This window comes from Bufo gargarizans, chromosome 6 (genome assembly GCF_014858855.1).
Source record: "Bufo gargarizans isolate SCDJY-AF-19 chromosome 6, ASM1485885v1, whole genome shotgun sequence".
In the NCBI taxonomy this organism is placed as follows: Eukaryota; Metazoa; Chordata; class Amphibia; order Anura; family Bufonidae; genus Bufo; species Bufo gargarizans.
The window spans coordinates 96,633,519-96,651,540 of record NC_058085.1 but is presented as its reverse complement, the minus strand read 5'-3'; the positions used below and the strand labels follow the sequence as shown (position 1 = coordinate 96,651,540).

General features: G+C 43.7%; 1 protein-coding gene across 1 annotated transcript in view; it reads left to right on the top strand.

The window, feature by feature from the left end:
- LOC122941984 (fer-1-like protein 4) overlaps positions 1-18,022 on the top strand; it is a 196,319-nt gene that overhangs the window by 176,972 nt on the left and 1,325 nt on the right. The window contains 3 exon segments of the mRNA XM_044299480.1: positions 6,084-6,349; positions 6,351-6,368; positions 16,005-16,105. Of these exon segments, the coding sequence (XP_044155415.1) occupies positions 6,084-6,349; positions 6,351-6,368; positions 16,005-16,105 (385 nt within the window).

The window sequence follows — 18,022 nt, the reverse complement described above, 5'->3', positions numbered from 1 at the left end:
TGTGCTTTGGTCTGATGAGCCAAATTTGAGATCTTTGGTTCCAACCACCATGTCTTTGTGCGACGCAGAAAAGGTGAACGGATGGATTCTACATGCCTGGTTCCCACCGTGAAGCATGGAGGAGGAGGTGTGATGGTGTGGGGGTGCTTTGCTGGTGACACTGTTGGGGATTTATTCAAAATTGAAGGCATACTGAACCAGCATGGCTACCACAGCATCTTGCAGCGGCATGCTATTCCATCCGGTTTGCGTTTAGTTGGACCATCATTTATTTTTCAACAGGACAATGACCCCAAACACACCTCCAGGCTGTGTAAGGGCTATTTTACCATGAAGGAGAGTGATGGGGTGCTGCACCAGATGACCTGGCCTGCACAGTCACCAGACCTGAACCCAATCGAGATGGTTTGGGGTGAGCTGGACCGCAGAGTGAAGGCAAAAGGGCTAACAAGTGCTAAGCATCTCTGGGAACTCCTTCAAGACTGTTGGAAGACCATTTCCAGTGACGACCTCTTGAAGCTCATCAAGAGAATGCCAAGAGTGTGCAAAGCAGTAATCAAAGCAAAAGGTGGCTACTTTGAAGAACCTGGAATATGACATATTTTCAGTTGTTTCACACTTTTTTTGTTATGTATATAATTCCACATGTGTTAATTCATAGTTTTGAGGCCTACAGTGTGAATCTACAATTTTCATAGTCATGAAAATAAAGAAACTCTTTGAATTAGAAGGTGTGTCCAAACGTTTGGTCTGTACTGTACATCCAAATCAGGTGAATAGTGTAGGAATTACAACAGTTTGAATATGTGCCTCCCACTGTTAAGGAACCAGAAGCGATAGGATAATTGGCTTCTCAGCTGTTCCATGGCCAGGTGTGTCTTATTCCATGGTCAGGTGTGTCTTATTCCCTCATTATCCCAATTACAATGAGCAGATAAAAGGTCCAGGGTTCATTTCAAGTGTGCTATTTGCATTTGGAATCTGTTGCTGTCAACTCTCAAGATGAGATCCAAAGAGCTGTCACTATCAGTGAAGCAAGCCATCATTAGGCTGAAAAAACAAAACAAACCCATCAGAGAGAAAGCAAAAACATTAGGCGCGGCCAAAACAACTGTTTGGAAGATTCTTAAAAAGAAGGAACGCATAGGTGAGCTCAACAACACCAAAAGACCCAGAAGACCACAGAGATCAGCTGTGGTGGATGACCGAAGAATTCTTTCCCTGGTGAAGAAAACTCCCTTCACAACAGTTGGCCAGATCAAGAACACTCTCCGGGAGGTAGGTGTATGTGTGTCAAAACTGAAGGGAAAATGCCCCAAGAACAAGTAGGAACTGAAGACAGTTGCAGTAGAGGCCTGGCAGAGCATCATCAGGGATGAAACCCAGCATCTGGTAATGTCTATGCGTTCCAGACTTCAGGCTGTAATTAACTGCAAAGGATTTGCAACCAAGTATTAAAAAGTGAAAGTTTGAGTTATAATTATTATTCTGTCCCATTACTTTTGGTTCCTTAACAAGTGGGAGGCACATATGCAAACTGTTTTAATTCCTACACCGTTCACTTGATTTGGATGTACCAAATTTCTAGCCATAACACGCACTTTTTTCCCCCAAAAGTGGCGGAAAAATGCTCCTGCGTCTTATGGGACGAATGCTTCCATTTTACATCGCAGTCTGCGATGCTGCAGCATCGCAGACTGCGATGTATGAGCCGGGAGAGAGGAGGGGCTGGAGTCCGGAACTAGGGGCGGGGCCTGATGCAGTTACTGTACTCTTACACCGGGCCCCGCCGCTCACCGCAGTATTTATAAACATTAATCCTTATCCTGTTTAACTAAAGCTGTGCTCTCCCCGTTCCCCTGTAGCAGTATAACAATTACGAACAAGCTTCCATAGCAGGCAGAGCGGACGGCAGCAGTAACATCACTCACTGACGTTGAGCGCCTGCTCCTCCCACTTTATGAATGAAGCAGGCGGAGCAAGAGCGCGACGTCAGTGAATGACGTTACTGCTGCCGTCCGCTCTGCCTGCTATGGAAGCTTGTTCGTAAGTGCTGTACTGATACAGGAGAACAGGGGAGAGCGCAGCTTTAGTTAAACTTATTAACAGGATAAGGATTAATGTTTATAAATACTGCGGTGAGCAGAGGGCCGGATCCCCCTTATAACAGTGCCATCCACAGATTCCCCACCCCATAGCAGTACCATCCACAGATGCCCCATAACAGTGCCATCCACAGATCCCCCATAAACAGTGCCATCCACAGATCCCCCATAAACAGTGCCATCCACAGATCCCCATAAACAGTGCCATCCACAGATCCCCCATAACAGTGCCATCCACAGATCCCCCATAACAGTGCCATCCACAGATCCCCCATAACAGTGCCATCCACAGGTCCCCTATAACAGTGCCATCCACAGATCCCCCACATGACAGTGCGTCATCCACAGATCCCCCATAATAGTGTCATGCACAGACCACCATTAATTCAAAACCCACCAAAAGCACACCCTTTGGTTAAAAATATTTTTATTATTTTCCTCCTCAAAAACCTAGGTGTGTCTTATAGGCCGGTGCATCTTATAGGGTGAAAAATACAGTAAATACCCTCAAATTAAAGCTGACAGTCTGCAGTTAAAGCACATCTTGTTTGTTTAATTTCAAACCCATTGTGGTGGTGTATAGAGCAACAATTTTTAGAATTGTGTCGATGTCCCAATATTTATGGACCTGACTGTAATTTGTCTACGAACGCTTCTATATCTTCTTTATGCTGGGCTTTTATATATTGAGGTTCGCTTTTCCGAATGTTATATAGATCAGCGTAGAATTTCTGAAATTGCTGAGCAATGCCTTTGGTCTCTGTGATTTGGTTGCCCGATGAAGTGGTTATTTTTTTTTTATGTGGAGTTGTTCCTGTCTCTGTTTTGCTATCAAGGCCATAAGCCTAGATCCTTTATTGCCATGTTGGTATATTTTGTGTTATTGAGTATAGGTAGGCCTTAGCTGCTTTTAGATTAAGGAGCTGCTTTAGTTTCTCCCATAGACTGATGAGTTCTGCTAGAGTCTGGATGACCCAGGATTTCTTGTGAAGTCTCTCTAGTTTCGCTATATCAGACATAAGAGAATCAATTTCTTTAGTTCGGCACAGTTTAGCGTGTGTCCCTATGGAAATAAATTCACCCTTATTACTGCCTTATGGGCTTCCCAAATTGTGGTTGAAGGTATGGATTCTGATGTGTTTTCGGCGAAGTAGGAAGTTAGTGAGTTCATAATCCTACGTTTATAAGATTCATTGTTGAGCAGGAGTTCAGTTACCCGCCAGGTGTACGCTCGCTTAGGGAGGGTCTGTATTTCTAGCCCGATTAGAACTGGTGCGTGATCTGAGATAGTCAATTGTCCTATGCGTGTCCTGGTGACCAGATGTAGATGTGGGGAGGATACGAATAATATAATATTTCTTATTAATACACCCCGTAAATGGCTGTAATACACAGAACTTGCACCCCAATAACGAGCAAGTTTTGCTAGAATTACTGATGTATCATATAGTGCAAACAACCTAAAAGCAGTAGTATAACTGCAATTTGGATCCCAATTAGTACTGCAAGGTGTAATAGTAAATCGCTCCTATTACCCAGGCTGTACACTCTCCTATTTTACCCTGTTCTTCTTTTATAGTGTAGATGATGCCTCTCTATCCTTTCCCTACACCTTGAATAATCTTTCCCTGAACTTCTAAATCGATTTGTCAGCACAATAAAGTCTTTCCTACCACTGTCCCTAGCGCCTGCTGACGTCTCTGCCTGCACTAAGTACAGTGGAAAATGGCTGAATTCAAGATGGCTGAGGCTATTTATAGGGCTGTGACATCACAGGGGCTGGCTGGCTGCTGATTGGCTGCGTGCACAGCATTGTAGGTGATCCCTCGTTCTCAGATTTCTTTGCTCCATGTCCTACCATGTGCAGCACCCATGCGATTCATTACTATGAAGCGTGAGGAAATTCAGCTTCGGTGCGAATCAAATTTTTCCTGAAATTCGGATCGAATTCCACTTCAACTTTGATTTGCTCATCTCTACTCTTGCTGGTTGGTTATGGACAGAATAGAGTTAAATCTGGCAGTCTTGTATTTCTTTGCCGGGGTTATGGGCTGGTCTCACTCCCTGGTTAGAGAGTATCTAGTCACCAGAGCAAGAGGCAAGACATGCATGTGTGTGCTCCTACCAAATAGGACCAAAGCGAAGCCTTATCAGGGAAACAGTATTCCTGAGACTGAACAACCCCAGAGAGGGAAAGAGAACAGACATTTCAGATGGTTTAGAATCACTTCAGAGGCTGAGTCTGGATAAAGACAGTAAGGTTCCACTCGTGTATGGAAAAATGAGTTTTCTGCTGTCGAAATGGTGTATTGCTTTAGTCACAGATGACGGAAATTGAAGCAGCTCACCTCCATCCACTATGTTGGTGCATGAACACTGGGCTGGCTCCCAGTTGATATATGTAAAAAAGAAGTTTGTTTAGTCTTGAAACATATAGAAAAATGTAAAATCAATTTCACTTACGTGTTTCTGGTGGACACCCTGCTATGACTAAGGCCTCATGCACACAAACTTATTTTCTTTCCATATCCGTTCCGTTTTTTTGGGGACCATATCATTTCAATGGGTCCACAAAAAAACCTGAAGTTACTCTGTGTGCATTCCGTTTCCGTATGTCCGTATTTCCGTTCCGCCAAAAAATAGAACATGTCCTATTATTGTCCGCATTACGGACAAGGATAGTACTGTTCTATTAGGGGCCAGCTGTTCCATTCCATAAAATACGGAATGTACACGGACATCATCCGTATTTTTTGAGGATTTATTTTTTGTGGACTGCAAAATACATACGGTCGTATGCCTGAGGCCTAAGGGTGAATGTCCACCAGAAACGCGTTTTTCTATAAGTTTCAAGACTGAATAAAATACAATGGGGGAGATTTATCAAACTGGTGTAAAGCAAAACTGGCTTGTTGCCCATAGCAACCGTTCAGAATCCAAAATGAAGGGTGGACTACTTTGGGGGAGTTTGATAAATCTCCCCCAATGAAATTGAACAAACTTCTATTTTCCATATTGCTTTAGTGCCCACCACATTCTCAGACAGACTGGCCACCCACATCTAAGATCTGCACCTCTCAGCCCAGAAAATGCAGAACTATTTAAAAGGGGTTTTCAAGATTTTAATATTTATGACCTATCCTCAGCAATGGTCATCAGTATCTGATCAGTGGGGGTCCGACACCTGCGCCTACTGTAGGTCAATTGACCAATGAATGTGTTGTCACTGGCCTAAGGAAAGCAGCGAGAAGGCCACGGAGTGAGGACAGCCACTGTACATCACTACTACTCCTGTCAGTCGCTACTACCACTCCCCTCCTCCTGGCTCTCCCCCTGTAGGCCTCTGCACATGTTCAGATCCATCCTTCAACTGCCATCAGCCATATTTACTCTTTGAAGCTGTGTCAGTTAGAGCTCATTCAGACGACCATATGAATGAGTCCACATCCGTTCCACAATTTTGTGGAACGGATGAGGACTCATTCATTTCAATGGGGCCTCATAAGAAGCATCAGTTGTTCTGTTCCACGGCCCGCAAAAAAGACAGAGCATGTCCTATCGCACACGGCCGGATTCACAAATTGCGGCCCACCAAACACTACGCCCATCTGAATGAGCCCTTTTAGGGAGGCAGCTTTGCTAGAAATGACACACCCCTGAGCTGTGATAGTGAGAAAGCTTCAGCAGCAAGGAAATGCCCCTGAGAAAGGACATGCCCCCTGAGAAAGGGCATGCCCCCTGAGAAAGGACACGCCCCCTGAGCTGCCAGCCTGAAGAGAATCAAGCAGAGCAACTGAAGCAATGAACAGGGGAGCTCTGGATCAATGAGGTGTACTATATGATGTCTCATTTTTATTTTATTACATCAATCATGGCATAACCACTTTAGGAGACTTTTTATCCCTGCAGCAAAAGATATAATGAGAGTTCATAACTCACTCTAAGGTTCTAGAATTGATTTTATTTTTTTTGTTTCAGGTTCAATTGAATTAAAATTAGGTGATATGGTACGAGGAGCCAAAACAGCTGGCCAATGCACCATCAAAATGGCCAAAGATAAAGCCACACCGCGCTTCTCTATCTTTCGAAACAAGCGAATGAGAGGATGGTGGCCATTTGTCAAACTCAGAACTGAAGAAGAGGAAGAGAGAGAGGAACCAGAGGCCAAGGATAAAAAGAGTAAAAAGAAAAAGAAAAAAAAGAATGTAAACCTGGAGGATGTGCAGTACACTGATTCAAGTGGAAAACATTTATATCCTGGCAGTAAGTGATGTAAAATGAAATGCTACAAAGATATAATAGAAGATGTGATATTACATGGAATAACTTTTCCCTGCTGACAAAAATGGGATTTTTTTTTATAATTTGACCTGTGTATGACTTAGAGAATTATTATTATTATTTTTATTTTTATAGTTTAGGCTTCAAGTTTATCTTTGGTATGTTATGGATCAAGAACTATGGGGGAGATTTATCATTCCCTTTATGCCTTTTTAAAAAATTGTCACATTTCCCCTTTTTCAACGCCCTCACCACTTTTCTAAAAGGGCAGGGAAGGGGGAGTGGCGTAAATGAAGCCAGAAATCTACGGCAGCTCTGACCTCTCATAGGCTTCTGGTTAGGCGCACGGACTGCATTAGGCACATTCTCCAGCAGCGCATGGGATATCAAGACAGCGCATGGGATTATAGTTAATGGGCCCCGACGGTGAACTGTGGTAGGCAGTTCCTCCGTCAGAACAGCCTGATGGATACCTTTAGCGCAGATGTGAAACTAGCATAAACTCTTTGGCTGCATAATAAAATATAAAGCAGCAATTTTTATGCCTGGCCCCAGCATGATGTTGGAAGAGCTCCTTTGCAGGGAAGGAGACAGATGATAAGTGGCAACAGCCTTACATCAACTGTGAGGGACAGGAAGCAGATGATAAGATTTATCAGTAGTCTTGTCATTCACATAGAGGCAGATATATTTTTATTCAGAAAGCTGGAAAAATTCACTGGCCTTAAACATCCTGATTCCAAGTATTATATCACTATGACAATCAGTTATAAGGATATTCTGTTGCTGAGAAGATAAAATATAATATGTAAAAAATGTAAGGGGGTTAATATCTGGTGTAATGCTCACCATTTTTAATATAATTATATCACTGCTAAAAACCACTGCTCTCCAGTGTAATTTTCACGCTTTTTTAAAACTAATATCTGGAGGACTTTCCTCCATTTCTGTGGGTTGGCAGCAGCTCATCAAGCACTCGCACCCCCCGGAGGGCACTACAATCAGCTCTTGTAAACCCCTTCTTCCCCTGCACAAAAAACAGCCCCTCACTGTCACGGCTGTAAGTGAGCAACAAGAGCCTACACAGTGAAAAGCAACTGACCGGACCCAAACTAGGGAGGATAAAGGGTGACCCCTGTCAGACCCTAAAAGCTCTCCCTAAGCTGCTCAGCCTATGCGAACACCCCAATGGTGGATGATCGCATATCCTCGTACCTCGACTATATAACAAATGAACACCCTACAATAGTGAGGGGACACGACCCCCGGCTCCCTACACTAGACACGGAGGGAGTCAGGGTCACCTGGGATCCAGCAAACAGAAAATCACAAATGAATGTACACTTAACTGAAGGAGGTGCAGCTGCAGTGAAAACAGATCCAAAGTCAGCAGACAATATCCGAAGTACTTGCTTCAGCAGAACACAGATCCAGTGAAAAGATATCACACAGGTGAAGATACTCAAGCGAGAGATACAGCTCAAATGAAAAGTATAAGCCGCACCTCTACAGAGGAGGAGGGGTGATTTAAAGGCAACGAAATCAAACACAGGAGGGACAGCTGGGAGGAAGGAAACCGAAAGTAAAGAGGAGGGTACCGTGGGCTGGACATATGGTTTTAAAAGAGCCCTGTGAAATACATTATGTATCTTCCAAACCCGTGGAAGATCAAGACGGAAGGCAACAGGATTGACGACTGACAAGATTTTATAAGGCCCAATAAACTTGGGACCCAATTTCAAGGAGGGAACCTTCAGTTTAATATTTCTTGTAGACAACCACACCAGATCACCCACATTCAGGTCCGGACCAGGCATACGTCTCTTATCAGCCACACGCTTATATTTCTCACTCATCTTTCTAAGATTACTCTGAATCTTTTGCCAAATGGTAGACAAAGACGAGGAAAATCTCTCCTCCTCAGGCAAACCAGAGGGAGCCCCTCCCGAGAATGTCCCAAACTGCGGATGGAACCCATATGCACCAAAGAATGGTGACTTATCAGAAGATTCCTAACGACGGTTGTTCAGAGCAAACTCAGCAAGAGGGAGAAATGAACACCAATCCTCCTGGTTCTCTGCCACAAAACAGCGCGAATATGTCTCCAGATTCTGGTTGACGCGTTCAGTCTGACCATTCGACTGCGGGTGAAAAGCAGAAGAGAAGGACAGCCGAACCCCCAGGCGAGAACAGAAAGCCTTCCAGAATCTGGACACAAACTGCGTGCCTCTATCAGAAACAATATCCGAGAGAATGCCATGCAATTTAACAATATGGTCGACAAAAGCTTGCGCCAACGTTTTAGCACTGGGTAAACCAGGGAAGGGTACGAAATGAGCCATCTTGCTAAAACGGTCCACCACCACCAGGATCACCGACTTCCCTGAGGAACGAGTCCATGGAGAGGTGTGTCCAAGGACGGGAAGGTATGGGTAACGGGAGAAGGGGACCTGAAGGCCATGAACGAGGGACCTTAGCGCGAGCGCACGTCTCACAAGCAGCCACAAAACCCTCCACCGACTTACGAAGAGACGGCCACCAAAATCTCAGAGCAATGAGATATACCGTGGCTCTACTCCCGGGGTGACCAGCAAGAACAGTATCATGATGCTCCTTGAAGAGTTTGTGACGTAACTCAGGAGGCACAAACAACTTCCCAGGAGGACAACGGGCAGGTACCTCAGTCTGGGCAGCCTGGACCTCGGCCTCCAAATCAGAATACAGAGCAGAATCAACCACCCCCTCCGCCAAAATGGGACCCGGGTCCTCGGAGTTTCCTCCTCCTGAAAAACAGCGAGAGAGAGCATCAGCCTTCACATTTTTGATCCCAGGGCAGAATGTAACGACAAAATTGAATCTGGAGAAGAACAGAGACCATCTGGCCTGTCTCGGATTCATACGCCTAGCCGACTCCAAGTACGCCAGATTCTTATGGTCGGTAAAAACGGTGATAGGGTGCCTGGCCCCCTCCAACCAATGGAAACCATTCCAACCATTCCTCGAAAGCCAACTTGATGGCCAACAACTCCCTATCTCCCACATCATAGTTTCTCTCTGCCGGGGAGAGTTTTTTAGAGAAAAAGAAACAGGGTTGCCACTTGGCAGGAGAAGGGCCCTGGGACAAAACCGCACCCACACCCACCTCGGAAGCATCCACCTCAACAATAAAAGGTAAGGAAACATCGGGATGCACCAAGACGGGAGCAGACGCAAAACTCTCTTTAATCTTAGAAAAAGCTGCAAGCGCCTCCTCCGACCAAGAGGAAAAATCCGCCCCCTTTTTTGTCATGTCAGTGAGGGGTTTGACAACAGAGGAATAATTCAAAATAAACTTTATGTAATAGTTCGCAAAACCCAGAAAGTGCATCAATGCCTTCTGATTCTCAGGAAGCTCCCACTCCAGCACAGCACGGACCTTCTCCGGATCCATGCGAAAAACCAGAAGCAGAGAGGAGAAAACCCAGAAATTGAATCTCCGATACCATAAAAACACATTTCTCCAGCTTGGCGTACAATTTATTCTCCCGCAGAATCCGCAGAACCTGAAAAAGATGATCCTGATGGGTCTGAACATCAGGAGAAAAAATCAAAATATCATCAAGATACACCAATACAAATTTCCCCATTAAATGGTAGAAAATACTGTTAACAAAATGCTGAAAGACGGCCGGAGCATTCATCAGGCCGAAAGGCATAACGAGATTCTCAAAATGCCCGTTAGGGTATTAAAGGCCGTTTTCCATTCATCCCCCTCTCTGACCCTGACCAGGTTGTACGCGCCTCTCAAATCCAATTTGGAAAAAACCTTGGCCCCAACAATTTGGTTGAAGAGGTCGGGATCAGAGGAAGGGGATAGGGATCGCGAATCGTGATACGGTTCAGCTCCCTAAAATCTAGGCAAGGTCTCAGAGAGCCATCTTTCTTTTTAACAAAAAAAAAAACCAGCGGCAACAGGTGATTTTGAGGGACGAATATGCCCCTTATCGAGACTCTCAGAGATATAAGTTCGCATTGCGATTCTTTCCGGTTGTGAGAGATTGTAGAGGCGTGCTTTTGGCAGTTTGGCGCCGGGAATGAGGTTAATGGGACAGTCAAACTCCCGGTGAGGAGGTAGCTCCTGAACACCGCTCTCGGAAAACACGTCCGAGAAATCAGAGAGAAATGATGGCACCGTTTTAGTAGACACCTCTGCAAAAATCGCTGTGAGACAATTCTCTTTACAAAACTCACTCCACTTATTTATTTGCCTTCCTTGCCAATCAATAGTGGGGTTATGTCTAGTGAGCCAGGGTAACCCCAAAACTAGAGGAGAAGGCAATCCGTTAAGGACGAAACAAGATATATCCTCCACATGAGTGTAACCTAGCGCTAACCGGATATTGTGAACAATGCCCTTCAGGGATCTCTGTGAGAGTGGAGCAGAGTCAATAGCAAAAACAGGTATATCCTTTTCTAATGTGCAAACCTGAAAACCATGCATGGCTACAAATTGAGGATCAATAAGATTGACGGCCGCTCCACTATCGAAAAATTTCACAAGAAATGACTTTGCTCCCTAGCGCTACCCTGGCAGAAAGGAGAAAACGGGAAATGCAGGTCAGAGGAAAAGCATCAATTCCAACATCAACTTTGCCCAAAGTAGCAGATGAAGCAGAGTTTGATGATTTACCTTTTGAGGTTTTTCTCTTATTATAACTCTTTGTACAGTTCAAGAATTTCCTAGACGGACAAACATTTGCCAAATGACCTATGCCCCCACAACAAAAAAACACCGTTCTCTGAGGACTAAATCCTCCTTTATCAGGGGCAAGTCGACCTAGCTGCCTGGGCTCCTCCACAGAGGGAACCGAGAGAGGATGAGGCCCCTGCACACTGAATGAGTCCGCACCACTGCCCCAAGACTGAAAATGACTGGACAGAGAGGTCTCGTTTCTTTCTCTTAGACGCCTGTCAAGGCGTACCGCCAATGACATGGCAGACTCTAAGGACGTTGGTCTCTCATGGAAAGCAAACTCATCCTTCAATCTCTCTGAGAGACCATGAGAGAACTGACTCCAGAGTGCAGCATCATTCCAACCTGAATCAGCTGCCCATCTCCGAAATTCAGAACAATAAAGCTCCGCAGACAGTTTGTTCTGGCATAAAACACGTAAGTTAGATTCGGCCAGAGCAACACGATCCGGGTCATCATATATCTGCCCCAGGGCCACAAAAAATCTTTCCACGGATCGAAGGGAGGGATCCCCCGATGGCAACGAAAAAGCCCAAGTCTGAGCACTACCCCTGAGCAGGGAGATGACAATCCTCACCCTCTGTTCCTCATTACCAGAGGAATGGGGACACAATCAAAAATGGAGTTTGCATGCCTCTCTGAAACGAACAAAATTCTCACTGCCCCCGGAGAACGTTTCCGGAAGTGAGACCTTTGGCTCGCAACAGACTCCATGGGCCGGAGCAGAGCCCAATGCTTGAAGCTGAGTCATAGATTGACGGTGATCCGCTACCTCCAAAGAAAGACCCTGCATGCGGTCAACCAGGTCAGAAGGCAGATCCATGTCAAAAAAGGACGGTTTGGCGGATTATAATGTCACGGCTGTAAGTGAGCAACAAGAGCCTACACAGTGAAAAGCAACTGACCAGACCCAAACTAGGGAGGATAAAGGGTGACCCCTGTCAGACCCTAAAAGCTCTCCCTAAGCTGCTCAGCCTATGCGAACACCCCAATGGTGGATGATCGCATATCCTCGTACCTCGACTATATAACAAATGAACACCCTACAATAGTGAGGGGACATGACCACCGGCTCCCTACACTCGACACGGAGGGAGTCAGGGTCACCTGGGATCCAGCAAACAGAAAATCACAAATGAATGTACACTTAACTGAAGGAGGTGCAGCTGCAGTGAAAACAGATCCAAATTCAGCAGACAATATCCGAAGTACTTGCTTCAGCAGAACACAGATCCAGTGAAAAGATATCACACAGGTGAAGATACTCAAGCGAGAGATACAGCTCAAATGAAAAGTATAATCCGAACGTCTACAAAGGAGGAGGGGTGATTTAAAGGCAACGAAATCAAACACAGGAGGGACAGCTTGGAGGAAGGAAACCAAAAGTAAAGACCTCATCACAGGGGCAGAGAAACAGGGCAGAGGGAACTCCTCCAAGCTCTAGTAGTGACATCATCACAGGGGTGGAGAAACAGAGCTGTGAGAACGTCTCAAAGCTCTGGTAGTGACACTCACTCATGCAATGCAGTTTCCTTCAGTGAATGAATGAAAGGTGTCTGGGCTGCTTCTCCGTAAGATCACTACACCAGCAATGACAGGAGGAGAAGAGCAGGGAAGCTATTGAGTACAGTATGTTAGTCCACCAGTGAATCCAAGGTGGACCAGAATTTTAGGGACCTGAAAAACAGCAGGGGGTGCTAACAGAGAGGAAAATGTAATGTACATGAAAAATGCTCAATAGTTTTATTGTATGTATACTGCAATAATACTTCAATTTAAATACCATATTCATTGCATAGTAATACTTTTCATGGGATAACGATTGGTGTTAAGCGAGCATGCTCGGCCGAACACCAGTTCAGCTTGAGCATCACTATGCTTGGCACATCGCGGAGTTCGGCCGAACACCACGTGTGCTCGAGCCAGTGTATTTAAATGTAATTTAGCATCAATTTCTGAAAAGTTTCAGCCAGAATTTGAACTCCCAACCCCTTGTACATTAGAAGTAAGGACCTTATTCACTCAGCTATAAAGCTAAATGCTAATGTCACAACCAGACATCTGAGAAGCTCTGACAGATGCCTTTCAGAACCTCCTCCTTGAGCTTTCTTTTTTTTGGTTTTCAGTTCCTCATCTCGTTAGCCTCTCTCAGCTGTCTTGTAGTTGGACTGATTGCATCCCTTTAAATTCCTCCCCATAATGCATTAGTGTGCGGTTTATACAACTTCCTGGAGTGTGTGTGCATGCTGATCCTATTTCCCAGTCTTCTACAAGATAAGTGTTGTACAATCATTTTATGTTTGCTGGATCCCAGGTGACCCTGACTCCCTCCGTGTCTAGTGTAGGGAGCCGTTGGTCGTGTCCCCTCACTATTGTAGGGTGTTCAGGTGTTATATAGTCGAGGTACGAGGATATGCGATCATCCACCATTGGGGTGTTCGCATAGGCTGAGCAGAGTTAGGGAGAGTGCCAGGTCTTATGCAGGGGTCTCCCTTTTGTTCCTTAGTTTTGGATCCAGTGAGTCATATATTCATTTTGCATTGTCTTGTTTCCTGTACACCTTCCGTGACAGCTAAACTGTGTCAGAAAAACCTCATAGTAGTTTCTGATTTAGTGAGTATTCCTATTTAGCAGAAGACTTATTTTATATATCTCTGTAGGTTAACATTTAGCTGTATAATGTAGTGGTTAACATCCTCGCCTCTAATGTACAAGCTTGGGAGTTCGAATCCTGGCAGAAACATTTCAGATTTACTTTTATATATTTTTATATATAATATAAATATATATATATATATATGTAAGTTTTTAGCCATAATATATTTACATATAGTAATATGCAAAGGATACGGTCGGCACTGCTGTAGGTGTGGGGTTTAACACTGATCAAATGTGAGTAGTGGTGGTGCTCGGCATTAAAAACAAGTAGTATTTGCAACAAAGGAGAGAAAAGAAAAGAATGCGGCACTCACCAAAAAATGGCTCAAAACGGCTGTTGCCTTCTAGGTGTGTTTTGCCCGCATGACGCTGACCTTTTTATGTGAATAAAGCTGCAAAGTGCCGCATTCATTTTTCTTTTCTCTCCTTTGTTGCATATATTTACATATATTATTATATATTTAGAATATATAATAATATATGTAAATATATTATGGCTAAAAACATTAGTAGTAGTTTCCCACATATTATGCGTTCACATATATCAGTATGATTTTATATATAAATTATATATATATATATATATATATATATATATATTTTGAAGAAAATCCAGCGGGAGCACCAACCAGGAAACGGGTGCAAAATCCAAAAGGGCAGCGGCAATGCCCCAATAATATGGCTTGAGGAAAATAGGACTGCACTCCAGATAAAAGTGAAAAATAAGTGGAACTTTATTCACCCATGATATGGCAACTTTGCGACGCTTCGGCTCACAAGAGCCTTCTTCCAGCATAGAAACAGTGAAAATGACGACATATAAAGGCATGTCTAAAGTGACTAGCCAATCATGCTGTGATTACAATCATGAATAAATTAAATACATATGATGCATATAAACAAAGTGCATGTGCATAAAGTGACATGTGCTTAAGAGATCCGCATCACAAGAACCTTGTCCTTGTACACATTATATCATTCATTTATGTGATCGACACGCAAGGACAAGGTTCTTGTGATGCGGATCTCTTAAGCACATGTCACTTTATGCACATGCACTTTGTTTATATGCATCATATGTATTTAATTTATTCATGATTGTAATCACAGCATGATTGGCTAGTCACTTTAGACATGCCTTTATATGTCGTCATTTTCACTGTTTCTATGCTGGAAGAAGGCTCTTGTGAGCCGAAACGTCGCAAAGTTGCCATATCATGGGTGAATAAAGTTCCACTTATTTTTCACTTTTATCTGGAGTGCAGTCCTATTTTCCTCAAGCTATATATATATATATATATATATATATATATATATATAGATATAGATAGATATATAAAGATGAAAGACGGACAGCACTCCAAGTAAAATTAGTGGTGTTTATTCACCCATGTGGATGGCAACGTTTCAGCTCATACAAGAGCCCTTTTCAAGCCAGAAAAAGGCTCTTGTATGAGCTGAAACGTTGCCATCCACATGGGTGAATAAACACCACTAATTTTAATTGGAGTGCTGTCCGTCTTTCATCTTTATTTTATGGGGCAAGCAGCTATATCCCTGGACCTAGCACCCATATTGTGTTTTTTTTCCGGTGCCGCCATTTGTTTCCTATATATATATATATATATATATATATATATATATATATATATATTTTGTAATTAGACATTTATTTTGTACCATACATTTTTTACAATTACAAAAATATATATCTAAATGTAATCTCTATTTCTGAAATGTTTCTGCTGGGATTTGAACTCCCAAGCTTATACATTAGAGGCAAAGATGTTAACCACTACACTATACAGACACATGTTAACATGCATAGAAATATAAAATAAGTCTTCTGCTGAATAGGAATACTCACTAAATCAGAAACTACTATGAGGTTTTTCTGACATAGGTTAGCATTCAGCTTTATAGCTGAGTGGATAAGGTCCTTGCCCAATGTACAAGCTTGGGAGTTTGAATCCCAGCAGAAACTTTTCAGAAATTATATTTAAATACTTTGGGGTGTCCCCAAGCACTGACTCCATATATGGATATAGCTATATATGGAGACAGAGCAGGGATTCCTAAGCCGAACTAGAGGCCCGACACCCTACCCTCTTCAGAGCAGGGGGTGCCTGGGGTTCTCCTAATCTCCTAATGACCATTGTGCTCGGTAGAACAACCGAGCATCGTCAACACTAATAACGATTTAATAAATTCCTGGTTGTTTTGTTTAGGGGAAAGTTGAAGCAGAATTTCAGCTTCTGACAGTGGAGGAAGCAGAAAAGAGTCCAGTGGGATTAGGGCGGAAGGAGCCAGAACCTCTGGATAAGCCAAAGTAAGTCATATTTCAGTAATATCCTTTTCAAATCTTTGTTTGCCAATGTCTACCCTATGATCATGTTCCTTGTGGTGGTGCTCCATGGAGCACATATCATAAGCCTGCCATTTTATGGGGGCCTGTACATCAGATATACCTACTAGCTTCAGAAGGTTGTGGGTATTTTAAGAATTATGTAATGAAAAAAGCTATAAAGTTGTAAAATATAACAATTTAAAAAAAATATTTAAAGACAAGCATAATTTCCACATTTTTTAACATTTATAAATTGACTTAGGCCCCTTTCACACGGGCGAGTATTCCGTGCGGTTGCGATGCGTGAGTTGAACGCATTGCACCTGCACTAAATCCTGACCCATTAATTTCTATGGGGCTGTTCACATGAGCAGTGATTTTCACGCATCACTTGTGCGTTGCGTGAAAATCGCAGCATGCTCTATATTCTGCGTTTTTCACGTAACGCAGGCCCCATAGAAATGAATGGGGTTGCGTGAAAATCACAAGCATCCGCAAGCAAGTGCGGATGCGGTGCGATTTTCACGCATGGGTTCTAGGTGACAGTCTATTCACTGTATTATTTTCCCTTATAACATGGTTATAAGGGAAAATAATAGCATTCTGAATACAGAATGCTTAGTATAATAGTGCTGGAAGGGTTAAAAAAACCATGGTGATGGACCATGTGATTGGAGCATGTGATCTGACATCACCACAGGTCCTTTAGCCCACAGCTAAAGAAGAGACCGACCGGGAACTACGCGATCAAGAGGATAAGGTGAGTTAACTTTTTTATTTTTTTTAACCCTTCCAGCACTATTATACTAAGCATTCTGTATTCAGAATGCTATTATTTTCCCTTATAACCATGTTATAAGGGAAAATAATACAATCTTCAGAACATCAATCCCAAGCCCGAACTTCTGTGAAGAAGTTCGGGTTTGGGTACCAAAAATGCGTGATTTTTCTTACGCGAGTGCAAAACGCATTACAATGTTTTGCACTTGCGCAGAAAAATCGCGCATTTTCCCACAACGCACCCGCCTCTTATCCGGGCAAAAAAACTGACGCCCGTGTGAAAGAGGCCTTAAAGGGATATTCCCATCCCAATGATCACTGTTAAATCTGTTAATGATTTGACAGTGATCAATTCCCACCCTTTTTGAGTCTCCTCTTACCTGATTGTTGTCTTTCATCTTCCCTGGTTACGGCCACCTCCCCGGTCGAATCCCACTGGGCCGCGCTTGCGCAGAAGATTGAAGATTTTCTCCCAGCAGGGCCGCGCAATGTCCTGAACGTGCACGCAGCCACGCATGCGCCATGATGACTTCTTCCTGGCCAGTATAGTACAGAGCCGCGAACGCGCACGCTGGCTCTGTACTATACAGGCCAGGAATAAGTCACCATGGCGCATGTGCAGCGGCGTACTCGTTCAGGACATTGCGCGGCCCGGCCAGGAGAAAATCTTCAGTCTTCTGCACAAGTGCGGCCTGGCCGGAAGAAGAATCCAGGAAGTGAACGTCACGCTCAAGGAAGGTAAGTATGAAAAGGGAAGATGGGAATACCCCTTTAAAGATCCTAAATGAAAATATGTGCATTTCAATAAATTAGAATATCATCGAAAAGTTTATTCATTTCAGTAATTTAATTCACCGTTCAGACTTTCCGTTCTCCTGCTCCGTTTAGGAGCAGGAGAACGGAAAGGACGGATTCGGCACGTAACTGAGCCGAATGGAACCTAAGGACCCCATAAACTATAATGGCGTCCGTTAGGTTTCCGCTCAGAGGAAGATTTTTGAAGCGAAGACAAAAATCCTGTATGCACGACTTTTGTCTCCGCTCCAAAATCATCTTCTGAGCTGAAACCTAACGGACCCCATTATAGTCCCAGAAGTTCCGTAGACTCCGTTCAGCTCA